This window comes from Lithobates pipiens, unplaced genomic scaffold (genome assembly GCF_037356315.1).
Source record: "Lithobates pipiens isolate NorthernLeopardFrog02 unplaced genomic scaffold, aLitPip1_a1.2 Scaffold_10, whole genome shotgun sequence".
Taxonomy (NCBI): Eukaryota; Metazoa; Chordata; class Amphibia; order Anura; family Ranidae; genus Lithobates; species Lithobates pipiens.
Genome location: NW_027507686.1, coordinates 218,117,510 through 218,131,759, shown reverse-complemented (window position 1 = coordinate 218,131,759; position 14,250 = coordinate 218,117,510). Strand labels below are relative to the sequence as shown.

The window sequence follows — 14,250 nt, the reverse complement described above, 5'->3', positions numbered from 1 at the left end:
TCAGATGTATATTTACCTGGTGCAGTTGGACTTTTTTTTGTATATCCTTTATATAAAAAATATGACCTCAGTACAAAGTACTGTAAAACTGCATAGTACAATATGGCAATATCTGGTAAAAGCTACAGTTTCAGCTCATTAAGGAAGGAGGTGTCACAGGGCCGATCCTTGGTGGGTGTGCGAGCTGAGGCAAAGGGGGGCACCAAACAGTGTCATTTGCCCATTCTGAAGCCTGCTGGGCTTCGAAAGCTTGTACACGCTCACCCGGGCGGTGCATGTGCAGTGACATAATGGCGCCATTTTTGAATGTCACACACCAGGTCACCAAGAGATCCCACACTCTTTCTCCGCTCTGCCTGTGCAAGGAGGGTTCCCGCTGGACGAAGGTAGTAGCAGCCTGTGTAAAGTGACAGGAGGGCAAAGAGCAGCACCAGGGGTGGGTGAACATGGTGGGCTGTGCTGGGCTCTCAGAAGATCAGAGCTCCCTCCTCACATTGGGGGGCATTCCGTAAATTATGACACGTCTGCTGGAGGATGTGGGCATCTCACGTAGCATGTCTGCAGTCTCTGACCATCTCACGTGCCATGTCTGCAGTCTCTGACCATCTCACGTGCCATGTCTGCAGTCTCTAACCATCTCACGTGCCATATCTGCAGTCTCTAACCATCTCACCTACTAGATCTGCAATCTCTGGACCATCTCTAGTACAAGGTCTACAATCTCTGACCATCTCTTGTACCATGTCTGCAGTCTCTGGCTATCTCACATGCCATGTCTGCAGTCTCTGACAATCTCACGTACCAGGTCTGCAGTCTCTGACCATCTCAAGTACAAGGTCTGCAGTCTCTTACCATCTCAAGTATAAAGTCTGCAATTTCTGGACCATCTCAAGTACAAGGTCTAAAATCTCCGACCATCTCCCTTACCATGTCTGCAGTCTCTGACCATCTCACTTACCATGTCTGCAGTTAGTAAGATGACAACACCCATGTGGGGGTGCCAGAATTAATTCTGCACCCAGGCGTCTGTGATCCTAGGATCAGCCCCGAGGAGTCAAATATACCAATCAAAATTTGAGAGGTAGTGGTTGTCTGGAAGTGGGGTTCCTAATGTTGATACCATACTTAGGTTAAGATTCTGTGGATGCTGGCCACCTCTCTTGGTATAATAGTACTGTTTATAGAATAAGGTTATTACCATGCTGCAGAAATAGAAAGAGATGCCTGGCTGCCTGCCGCACACCTTACCTAGCCCAAGTAGTAGGCAGGTAAAAGCAGCCTCAGCTTGATTCATCCACACCATGTCCTCAACATATTTCACCCCACCCAAGGGGTTAATCATGAAGCTGCTTTTACATACCTACCACTCGGGGTGGGTGAGGTCTGCAGTGACCTCGCTATCTCTGCCCATTTCTTCAGCGTGCTTTGGGTTTGGACAGACCCCTCCTCAGCCTGTACCCTCACCACCAGTTAATGGCATCCAACTCATTAGAGGAAGAAAATTGCTGCTCCAAAAGCTCCAGACCTTTTAGAAAGACCTTGATGGCCCTTAAAGTAATACTAAAGGCTTGTTTATTGTTTAAAAAAAATAACAAACATGTTCTACTTACCTTCTTTATGCAGGGATTTTACATAGAGCAGCTCAGATCCTCCTCTTCTCAGGTCCCTCTTCAACTCTCCTGCCCCCCCCCACACTCATTGGCTCACTGAGTTTGTCTGACAGCAGCGGAAGCCAAAGGAGCCCCACTGCTGTCTCAAACAATTAGGAGGGAGAGTCCCATAAAGCCGAGTCTCTTGTGCAACATCACTGGATCGAGATGGGCTCAGGTAAGTATCAGGTAAGTTGCTGCAGACAGAAGGTTATTTTATCTTAATGCATAGAAAGAATCAAAACTTAAAAAAAAAAACCTTCTGCCTTTACAATCGCTGTAAGCATTTATCAAGGTTCCTACCGTACTACTTCATACAGACAAGGGGTATTGCCGTATCCACAACCAGCAATGGACATATACAGCTGGTGTCTCCTCTGTAGCACTTTTCTAATTTCATTTGAGGGGTGTAGTGTGGGCATTGCAACCCCAATGACAATTGTTGGAACACTAGATACTTGGAGTATACTCTAGGTCAGTGATGGCGAACCTTGGCACCCCAGATGTTTTGGAACTACATTTCCCATGATGCTCATGCACCCTGCGGTGGAGTTGAGCATCATGGGAAATGTAGTTCCAAAACATCTGGAGTGCCAAGGTTCCCCATCACTGCTCTAGGTATTTGGAGATAGTTAATCAATTAGGTGTATATTTATTTATATGTGCCTCTATAGGTGTCTTACCCTGAAATATTTTGGTGACACACTAGGGGTGACATCTTGAACCACCCCACTTCTCAGCACTTTGTAATGTATGATCAAGGGAGTTGGAAACACTTGAGTTCATCAGGCATATACATATGTGAGTAAAATTATTTTTCACATGCCCTTCCTTAGACAACTTCATAGACGTTGCTATTTGATAGAAAATTATGATATTATGTTTAATCTTTAGATAGTGGTAACATCCAGGTGAAAGACATAACACCGAAATTTCTGCCAGACATAATTCAATTTTAGTCTTTTCTTTAATTATTGGTAGCTTTTCAGTTATGTAAAAGGATGTGGTGCAGAATACTCTTTGTCTGCATCCTCAGTACCACCCTGGGGTAGTGTACTTATATTCAGGGCTGATGCAAGGATTTTTGACACCCTAAGCGAAACCTAATTTTGCCGCCCCCCCCCTGGCTCTACCACCTTTCCCCTGCCCATGTAAACCCCACCTTTTTAATGAAGCGCCCATCAAATGCAGCTTCACCAGCGCCCATCAATGAATGTTTGCTTGCCTCCATTCATTCAGGAGTCGGGACACAGATACAATCCTTCGCCACTGCTGAGCCTCTGACAATATGCGTGAATGGAGTGGTGGTAGCCTGCTGATGCTGAGAATTGGTTGCTTGCTGAAGAGAGTATGAACACCAATGGCCGGGCGCTCTAGGCAGCTGCCTAGTTTGCCCAGTGGTAGCACCGGCCCTGCTTATATTTTCTTAAAACTAGAAATTAAAAATGTATTATATGTGCCGTAAATGCCAACTCCTTTGGGACTATGTTTCACCCATATTTAAAGGGTCACTTTCAATATGGTCAGCGTGTACAGTTTATACACACATCCTGAGGCCAATTTACAGAGGAGCCAATTATTCTACCAGCAGGTCTTTGGACTGTGGAAAGATACTCATGGAAGCACAGGGGAACATGCAAACTCCATGCACATAGCTTCCTGTGTGGGATTAAGACTAAGGAACCTAGTGCTACAAACAAGCCAAAGAGCTAACCACTAGGCCACTGTGCTACCCACATGATTAGTCTCCTAACAAAGACAAACGGTATACATATTGTATGAAAATACAATCTTGTGTCAGAAAGTGCTAGCACGCTGTTCCCAAGGCTCGGTTCACACTGCTGCAACATGGAAACCAACTTGTGAGACCCCAAGTCGCATGACATTTCAAATTCAAGGTTTCCCTATGAGAGCCTTCTTAACTGACACTATACAATTTGCTCTGACTTTAGAAAAGGTTCCTGCACTACTTTTGTCTTACTTGAGTGTGATTTCAGCCCTTGTAAGGCTTCCAAATAGCAATCCAAGTCAGAAGGAAGCAGCAGGGCAAAAATTGCACTTTGCAGTCGCAGCGGCGTGAACCAAGCCTTATAAAGTTGTTTCTTTAGCATATATTTTATTTTGTTATTTACACTGTTCAGGGCTAAAAAAAAATACAAATATTGGACTTTTAACAATAAGTTTCATTTTTTTCCCCCCCGTTTAGTCATAAATATGAAATGTTGCACATACAAGAACTGTCTATTTACATTGGCAGTCTGCAGGTGCCAAGGCAAACAGCTCCCATTGTGTTCTTTAATTAGAAAACCCATAATGCATTGTGCCAGTGCGTGTGCATCCTCTATTAAATGTGCGATAAATGTGTCAGAACAACCATTTTAAATTTAAGGTGGCAAAGTAACATGGAAGCATTTTTTTGTTACTTATAACCTCTCATAGAGGATCCCTGTACTCCCCCTGACAATACCTTATTTGCTTTTCCCTCTATAAGAAAAGAGCCATCTTTATTCAGAATTCCCATCGCTTCCTGCACCGAGATGCTGTGCAGTAATCACACAATCGTGTAAAACCTGACACCTGTGCAGTTTTCAGATGTGTTCACAAAGATCAGCCTCTAAAATTGTGACCTGCTACAAGACTATAGTGGTGCAGGTTGATCACTTTTAGCCCATTTCTGGGCACAGAAAAAAAAAAAAAAGAACATACACCTTATTCTAGGTTTCCACAGGCTCCCTCCAGTGGTGCCACTAGGTCATTGCAGCCCCGTGGTTGCACACTGGTACGAACGTGTTTCCCCGAAAAGAAGACCGGGTCTTATATTAATTTTGGCTACAAAAAACTCATTCGGGCTTATTTTCAAGGGACGTCTTATCTACAGTATGTACAATAATCTACAATTTATTCAAATACAGTCATGTCATCTTATGGAAAAAAATAAATATCCGGCTCAGTTAAAGCATGATAGCACAGTGCTTGTGATGTGTCATTTATCCCTCAATATGTTCTAAAAACCTGGAATAAAAAAAATTATTTTTTTAAATGTCCCGTGTCCCATCTTCTCTCCCTATCAGTCAGGAGTCAGCATTATGACATTCTGTAATCCCAAAAATAAACCCTGGTTAAAGTCATTGTAAAATGATGTAATCTGTTTTGTAAAAAGATTACCATAATATGCAGTGCGTCTCCTTTTGTAACTCTATTGTGAAAAATACTTTATTAACAGCGCCACTGGGCACTCCGAATACTGCAAGGGGAGAGGCGGAGATCCCTGCTGACATCAGCACTGCTCCGAGCACTGCAGAGGGAGGGGCCGCTGATGTCATCCAGGGGGAGAAAAGATCTTCGGCGGGTCACGTGAGCGCCCAGCGGAGCTGTAAATAAGATATTTTCCACTGTAAAGTTACAAAAAGGAGACACACTGAACATTTTATAATCTTTTCACAAAAATGGATTCCATGTTTTTACAATGACTTTTAGGCCCCTTTCATACTGGGGCGGTGCGGGCACCGGTGGTAAAATGGCACTATTTTTAGCGCCGCTTTACTGTTTTAGCATCGGTATTCAGCCGCTAGCTGGGCAGTTTTACCCCCCTGCTTGCGGTCGAGAAAGGGTTAAAACCACAGCAAAATGCTGCTGCAGCGGCGCTTTGCTGGCGGTATAGCCACAATGACCCATTCATTTCAATGGGCAGAAGCAGTAAAGGATCGGTACACACACTGCTCCAAAGATGCTGCTAGCAGGACTTTTTTTTTTTTACCATCCTGCCAGCGCACCGCTCCAGTGTGAAAGCCCTCGGGCTTTCATACTGGAGTGTAAGGAGAGGCTTTCAGGCCGCTTTGCAGGTGCTATTTTTAGCACTGTAGTGCCTGCAAAGCTCCCCAGTGTGAAAGGGATCCAGCTAGGGCTTATTTTCAGGGTAGGGCCTATATTGCAGCCATCCCGGAAAAGAACACTAGGTCTTATTTTCAGGGGAAAAGGGTAGGCAGGGTTAATAGCCCTGCATTGTAACGACGACACCAAGCTCTGGTTCACACTAATGCGATTTCTGATGTGTCCCAGAATGCATGGAATCACATTGACAAATGAAATAACATGAGTTTCTATGAAGGCCAGTGACATGTGCAGCGCAAATCCTTTCCAATTTCAAAATAGGGTCCTGCCAGTTTAGTGCAGTGTGATTTGTAGCTTCATAGATTTGAATGAAAACTGCATGCAGATTGCTTATCTGTTCAAAATCAAAGGATTCTAGTATATTATGTAAGTCTTTGCTTTGTTCCTGACCTCCCATCCCTGGAGCATGTACTAATAGAGGGGAGACGGAGGATAGAAAATCGCAGCTGTATCCAAATCATCTCAAAAATGCATTCAAATCGAATTGAACCGCATAAACGCCGACTGGAGCTGCTCCTTGAAATCATATTGCAAAATGGATTAAGGGCCATATCCCACCACAAAAATGCACTCCGGATACGTTCCAGATCAGTTATTGCTTACAGTTCACACCACACACATTTTTTTATACAATTTGCTATGTTCCAGTACAGTTCCGTGCAGAAAAATAATGCACTCTCTACTTTATTTTCTTCACCAGAAACTGAGCTGGTGTGAACTAGAGCCACTGGAATACATGGAAAACGCTGCATGCATTTTTAGTGCAGAAAAAAAGCGAACAGAACTGCATCTGGTGTGAACTGGCATTCAACTCACACCGCATCAGTGTGAACCTGGCCTGAGGGAGCAGGGCAGAGCTTTGGAGAAAATAGGGCAGAGCTGGGGGTGGGGCAATAGTGCATTTTGTTCACAATCTAGGCATAACAAGCATTTAACCCTTGTAGTGCATGGGGGACCCCACTGCAGGGGTAGATTTTGACTACTTCCTGGAGTTGGGCTTTAAACTTATTAAATTTCTTCTTGGATTAAAGGACTCTCTGTCCCAAAGAAAGGACATTTTTTGGGTGTCCAATATTCACAAAAAATGTCCAAGTCGAACATTTGCGGAAAACTGGGTTTGTTTGTGGGCACTAATGGGGCGTTCTGCATATTAGGGTCTCTTGTTCTTTCCCAAAACCTACCACTAACCTATATGTCAGTCCTGACAATGTAAAGGGGGACATGAAAACTAAAGCCCGCTACACACTATTAGTAACGATAAAATGTAAAGCGCTCAGGAGGAGTTGCTGGATTAGGTATGCGATGTTAGTACAGCAATCTCTCCAGTTGAGTTGTTGTATTCAGACAGGGGGAGATGGGACAGGGATGGGCCCCCCCCCCCTCCCGGACACACAGTTTGCTGAGCACTCTGATCGACAGACCTTTTTCAGTCATGCCCCCTTGTCAGAAGCTGGCAGGACCAGCCGGCTTCTGAGGAATTGGCTTGTGTACACACGGGCCGAATGTCAGCTGGTTTCTATTGAACTGAAAGATGCCGCCTGATATTTAGCCCTTAACAGTTTGGTAGAGCTAGAGAGTGTTTCAAGAATGTACTAGAGTGATTTGGATTACCATCATAAAAAGGTAACAAAATCATGCGGTCTTCTTTTATAATTAAAGTGGTGTTCCACCATAAAAAAAAAAAAAAAAAAACACACACAACATATGAATGTGCCTAAAAAAAATTTGGAACAAATATATATATTTTTTTATTCACCTCTAAATGGCTGTTGCTAGGGGGTCCCTCGTAGTCTGCCTCCTTCAGTGTCTGGGCTCTTGATGTCACTTCCCCTCAGCGCAGGAATAGTTTAGCTCTGCTCCCTCCCTCTCGTCAATCATCTGGATCACGTGAGCAGTGCCAGATGATTGCGTGGCCAATCACGGCAAGCAGCGCCTGTAGTGCTCGGCTGTGAAGCCACAGCCAGGCGCCCACAGTTACAATGGCGGCGCCACCGAACAGATGGAGGCAACGAGCGAGGCTTCGATCCCCTGCATTGCTGGACCCTGGGACAGGTAAGTGTCTGATTATTAAAAGTCAGTAGCTGCAGTATTTGTAGCTGCTGACTTTTATTTATTTATTTATTTTTAAATGGGAACCCCTCTTTAAATACAATGCAGATTTTCAGCTGAAATCCTAAAGCCTCGTACAGATGATCGGATTTTCGGACAGGAATTGTGTGATGACAGACTGCCCGAAATCCGACCGTTAGTACGCTCCATTAGACAATTGTTGGCCAACTTTCCTCCAACAAACGGATGGCAGGCTAGTAAATTTTCAGCAGTCTGTCAGATTTTCATATCATGTGTACACAAGTCCGTCACACAAAAGTCCAAACATGCATGATCAGAATCAATGCTCACCAAACACGACATTAGCAGAAGGTGCCCAAAGGGTGGCACTCAAGAGCTGAAATATCATGTAGTACATCACTACGTTCGTGTTTGTTGGCTGACAATTGTGTGCCGTTAGTATGCAAGACAAGATCCAGGCACACATACTTCGGACAAAAGTCTGATGCTTTGTCTGCCGAAAATCTGATCGTGTTTACGAGGCTTAAGGCTGCTCTCCAAAATAGACAAGGAAAATTTGTGTATTGCTGATAGTGATTGGTCTTCTTAAATCATTGTAAAATCAGAGGTGCACTGGAAATTGGGGGATTGACGCTATCCATTACATTAACACACCCTGTTAATTTTGAATGATCTACCAACACATGTGCCGCGCCTTTGGGGTGACATTTAAGGCCCCTTTCACACGGACGATCCGTTCAGGTCCACCTGTCAGTTTTTCAGGCGGACCTGAACAGATGCTCCATAGAGGTCTATGGAGCGTCGGATGTCAGTGGTGACAAGGCCGCTGACATCGAACCTGCTCCTATCTGAAAAAGTGTGACGGAGGAAAAAGCTATTTTTCCATCCGCCATCGGATTGAATGACGACGGAAACTGTGGTCCGTCGTCACCCGATCTCCCATAGGGGAGAGCGGTGCTGTGACTGGTCCGTCCCTGCGCAGCGTGCAGAGAAGGACCTGTCATCTTCCTGCTCAGCGGAGATCGCTCCGGCGATCCCCACTGAGCAAGTGGATATCCACGGGGTGGATCAGCACTGATCTGCCCTGTGTGAAAGGACCCTAAAAGGTTGAATAGCACTATACATGGCTTCTGTGTGCAGTAAGGCTTGATTCACACCAACGCTTTTTTGATGCATTTTGCAGAAATGCAGAGATTTTTTTTTTAAACATGGGTTCCTAAAGAAAAAAAAAATAAATAAAAAAAAACACACACGACAAGCACCACAAAAACAACATGCATAGATGTGAATCGAGCCTTAAAAATGCACATTTTATCACACAGCGTAATGCATTAAAAGTACAAAAGTCCTAAAGCTGGTTTAGGGTGAATGGAAAAAAAAAAAAAAAAAAAAAATCTCCATCTACACTAATAGCACAAATGGACAAATCTCTCTGCTGGGCTATTGTATTCTGACAGCCAATCTAACCTCTAAAATGCTCTAAAAAAAATTGAGCAGTGTCTCCACATACAGCTTTACTCTTTTTGGATACAGCGGTTTTAGGTCTAAACTGTAGTGTGCAAGCCAATGACCATGTCGGAACTGGTGGCTCAATGCACAATAGGATTTGTACTTTTATCTCATTATCATTTTCTTCTAAAAGTGTCCAAGGCTGGCCATAGACTGTGCATTTTTTTTCCCTACAACCACGGGATTCCCCCATCATTAGACAGTGCTGACAGGGAAATCCCTCCTGTCGGGCAATTGTCTTCTCCTGGCGCTATAGCAGCCGCTTCCAAAAATCGGAAGCAAGTCCAGCAGGCTGGTTTTACCCAAGTTTATCGATTGATCAACTTTGTAAATTCAGCCTGCCCATTACTGGTTCGAATCTCGACCGGTTCCTGCTGAACCAGGCAAGGTTCAAACCATGTATGGCTGGGCCTACTTCTTAGGCCTCATGCACACTGGACATTTTTACAGCTGCGGTTTTTGGTTTCAGATGTTTTTTTCTGCAGCATATAAACTCCTCAGCATGTTACCCCATGTATCCATGCACACATAGGCTGCCATCAGTAGTTTTTAGTCGGGGATGTTTTCTGGCTGGAACCCCCCCCCCCCCCCCCCCAGCCAGAAAACAGCGTAAAAACTTGGCTATTCTGCATTTATCAGCATTTTTGAGCCACGAGCTTTTATGGGCATATAGTTTTGCTTAAAAAAAAAAAAAAAACATCACTTTGAAAAACTCACGGTATGGCTTTCTACAGGTAACATTACTGGCTTTTTAATTACATCCAGTGTGCATGAGGCCTTATATGCAAGACTGTTTTGGTTCAGATGAATTAACCTCATGTAGCGTTAATCACCACCTCCTTATAGCCCCTTCCCATCGTTAATCTGAAACTTGTTATTTTAAAAGGAAAGGAGAAATTGTGTTTTTTTTGTTTTGTTTTTTGTTTACACAGACAATAGACCCCTTGGGGAATAAAATCATGTGCATGTGGAGACTTTCTGCTCCAACCTCTTAGACCCTTAATTCATGCTGCTACTTCATAATGGGCTTGATACTTATCCTATAGACTAGGGCTTAGCCTGGTACACGTGACGAAAACAACAAATGAATGATCGTAGATTTTTTTTTTCTTTTGCATGCTAGTTTTATATCGAAAAATAATAGGTTACTAGGATTACGAAAATTCTCGTAAGAGAGAATACAATTTCACATGATGATGTCGTGTTTTGTATACTTTTATTTCTGAGCATGAGCAGTCTTGGTCACTCGATTTTTTACAGACAAAATGCCTTTTTTTTCTGCTGAGTAAATGAAAATCATTTGTTCAGCTATCGTATGGGGGAAAAAAAAAAAAAAACACAGCCACACACATTTTTTTGTTTTCGCCCCTTTGGCTAATTTTGCATGAACTGTCTGGGTCAGCTTTTAAAAGCGTTGTACTATCAATCATATCGCACGGTCACTGCAAAAGCAGTATTTTTTATCCAATTTTGTCATTGTGTGTACTAGGCATTAGGCTGCTAACCTCCATTTACACTCACCTTTGACCCACTTCACGGACCCATACATAGACATCACTTCACTAATTTCCTAAAGCAACTGACATGTTTAGCATGGCCGTTCGTTTCTGCAGTTTGTAGGTTTCTTTGTAAAATGTCCTTGGACTCTACTTTGTGTATTTTCTAATAAAGAGAGGGAGGGAGAGAGGGAGAGAGGGAGAGAGGGGGAGAGGGAGAGAGGGAGAGAGGGGGAGAGGGGGAGAGGGGGAGAGGGGGAGAGGGGGAGAGGGGGAGAGGGGGAGAGGGGGAGAGGGGGAGAGGGAGAGGGAGAGAGGGAGATCCTTAGGAGAATTTCCTTTGAACATCGGTCACCAGAACAGGGGGAGCCTGTTGTATGATTTACCATTAATTGTGTTGACAACTTTGGACTTTTAGATTTACCATCACTTGGATTACTTCTGATTGGATGACCCCGGAGGCTAACAGAGTCCATTGGGTGTTATCAGTTTCAGCGAAATAAGGTAAGAAGGCACACAACATTAAAAATGGGAGGACTTTGTTCCCCAAGACTGGAATATGTTCACATGAACATCAACTCTTTCTGCTGTCCAAAAGGGAAAAAAAAAAAAAATAAGAAAAAAAGAAAAAGAAAAAGGAAGAAGAAGGACACACAAAGTAATTGTGCCTCAGTATTTTTATTTACTTTTATCTGGTAAACACTGTACGTGGCTTTCAAGGCAATTTACATCCCCTACCTCACATGTGATCGGCAATCGCAGGTCTACCAAGAGACGTGAAAATAAATACTCATGCAACCAGCCTCTTTAATTGCCTCACCTGCCATGCCAGGGCCTGCATAGTCTCCGTGTCCCAATATAGTCCAGATGAAAAGGGTTAAAATGACATAAAAGTAATGCTGGGACACAAGGGGTTAATAAATCACAAGATGGGCATTCACTCAATGGAGAGAGATGGGAGGCCTCACCCAGAAGGTAACAGTCAGAGTTTCTGAATGAAGTTCCCAATACCCTCCCCCTACTGCACACTCATCCTGTCCACTACGCACATTCATCATCTGTTACATATACATCCTGTCTGCAGCAACATTACTGGGGTCCTGCACAACACACCCCATCTATCATCTCACACAAACACACATTAAAAGCACAATCCCTGGGCGTCCCTAGCAGGAAGGGGAAGCAGCAAATCCTCAGAGGAGGTTGGGAGCAGCTGATGGGAACAAGCAACAGCAGACACTGTAAGAGGGGGAAATGATCCAGTGGTGTTTTGAGGAATACTGAAGCGGCCGTCTCCAAAGAAGGGGTGCCGTCGCCACTTGCTGGAGAGAAGCGGGTCACTCTCTCCCAGTCTGATCCCTCTACTTCCCCAGCCCTTATCTGGTGGGTACATGGGTAAGATGCTACAGCAGTAGACTCCACATTCTTTCCTGATGACTTAGTAGGAACTGTATCGATCCTGGGAAGAGAGGATAAAAAGAAGTTTAGCATTTTTTTTATTTGTATGCATCATTATGCATTTAGGAAAAACAAGTGTGAAAAAATAAAAATATTTCTACACAGGTACCCCCATTTATTACAAAACGTTAAATTGTTCTCTTCGATCCTTCCAAGACCTCCTGCTCCCTTTAAATCTCCTCCCCGTGCTTGCTTGACTTCTGAAGAACCTCTCCAATCCTATGGAACTCCCTACCCCAATCTTCCATCTCCACTTTTAGGCGATTCTGAAAACTTCTCTTCAGAGAATCCTATTCTGCCCGCATCTAACAACTGTACTTTTATTTTCTCCATCAGCTCATCCTCCACAGTTATTACCTTTTGTATCACTCGACCCTCCCTTTTAGATTGTAAGTTCTAAACAAGTGGGGCCCTCCAATTCCTCCTGTATTGAATTATATAACTGTATTGTCTGGCCTTCTATTGTAAAGCACTACACAAACTGTTGGCACTATATAAAATCCTGTATAGCAATATAGGCAGCATTTTATACTTAGTGGTGTAGCAGTGTGCATCCCTTCCAGCAAAATACCGGCTTGCTATTGAAGGCGCATGATCCTACTCTTTTTTGCAATTCTTAATCACCGACAGGGAATAAAGAATCTGTCCCGGTATTTAAAATTATTGTTCAAGACCAATGGCTAACCCAGGTGTAATAGAAGAAAGTCCACAGTCCCATAGCCAGCACCAATCATTTTAGGTTCTTTCAAAAGGAAACCTTTCAAATGAAATGGCAGGTGCTATTAGTGACTCCCTTTAAAAACTGCTAGCTGTATGGCAATAATGCTAATCCCATCCAGCACCAATACTGAGACACTGGCCTGGAACATCAGAGGTTCTGACTTCACTAGCGCTGGGCTACTGAACCTACAGTATCTCGCAAACGTGAGTACACCCCTCACATTTCTGTAAACATTTTATTATATCTTTTCATGTGACAGCACTGAAGAAATTACACTTCGCTACAATGTAAAGTAGTGAGTGTACAGCTTGTATAACGGTGTAAATTTTCTGTCCCTTCAAAATAACTCAACACACAGCCATTAATGTCTAAACTGCTGGCAACAAAAGTGAGTACACCCCTAAGTGAAAATGTCCAAATTGGGTCCAAAGTGTCAATATTTTGCGTGGCCACCATTATTTTCCACCACTGCCTTAACCCTCTTGGGCATGGAGTTCACTAGAGCTTCACAGGTTGCCACTGAAGTCCTCTTCCACTCCTCCATGATGACATCACGGAGCTGGTGGATTTTAGAGACCTTGTGCTCCTCCACCTTTCATTTGAGGATGCCCCACACATGCTCAATAGGATTTAGGTCTGGAGACATCTTGGCCAGTCCATCACCTTTACCCTCAACTTCTCTAGCAAAGCAGTGGTTGTCTTGGAGGTTTGTTTGGGGTCCTCATTTTGGAAACTGGCCCTGCAGTACAGTCAAAGGGAGGGGATGATGCTCTGCTTCGGTATGTCACAGTACATGTTGGCATTCATGGTTCCCTCAATGAACTGGTGTTCATCCATGTAAAGCCGCTGTGTATATGTACAGTAAAGCTGTCAGACACCCAAAGACACTCCCAGCGGGGTGGGGCGGGTGTAACCTGCATTCGGAGCACTTGGAAGTTCAACAGTTCCCGAGTGTGTCCAAGTTCTCCAGGAAGCGCTGGGAGCCACCATCACCCCCAAACCGCTGGCCACATATAGCGCTATATACTGTACACCAGCGCCTTTACTGTAATATACAGAGTGGCTTCACATGGATAAGCTCCAGTCTCCTTAACATTTTGAGTGTCATTTTTTTTTGTTATTTAATTTTTTTACATTAAACCGTGAGTCTATTTTTTTCTACAGAGGTACAATATTCCTACTACAGTACTGTACAGTATTAATGAGCTTTTGCTCATATTTTGATAATTGTTTTATGAATAAATGGTTGTGGAACAAATGATCTGAGTTTCCATTATTTCTAATGGGAAAATTTGCTTTGATACAAGAGTGCTTTGGATTACAAGCATGTTTCTGGAACAAATTATGCTTGCAAACCAAGGTATTACTGTAAAGTCTTTCAATCCATACAGTTGAATTATCATCAGCATAAACCTTATGAAGCATCATATTTCAGGGCACTTTTTTGTGAACAGGA

At 43.6% G+C, this 14,250-nt stretch overlaps 1 protein-coding gene across 2 annotated transcripts in view; it reads right to left on the bottom strand.

The window, feature by feature from the left end:
• Positions 1–11,274: 11,274 nt before the first annotated feature.
• The window catches only part of ARFGAP2 (ARF GTPase activating protein 2), a 59,619-nt gene continuing 56,643 nt past the window's right edge, over positions 11,275–14,250 (bottom strand). For both annotated transcript variants that reach the window (XM_077461195.1, XM_077461203.1), the window contains one exon: positions 11,275–12,074. In XM_077461195.1, the coding sequence (XP_077317321.1) occupies positions 12,054–12,074 (21 nt within the window). In that variant the 3' untranslated portion in view covers positions 11,275–12,053. The remainder of the gene's footprint in view (positions 12,075–14,250) is intronic.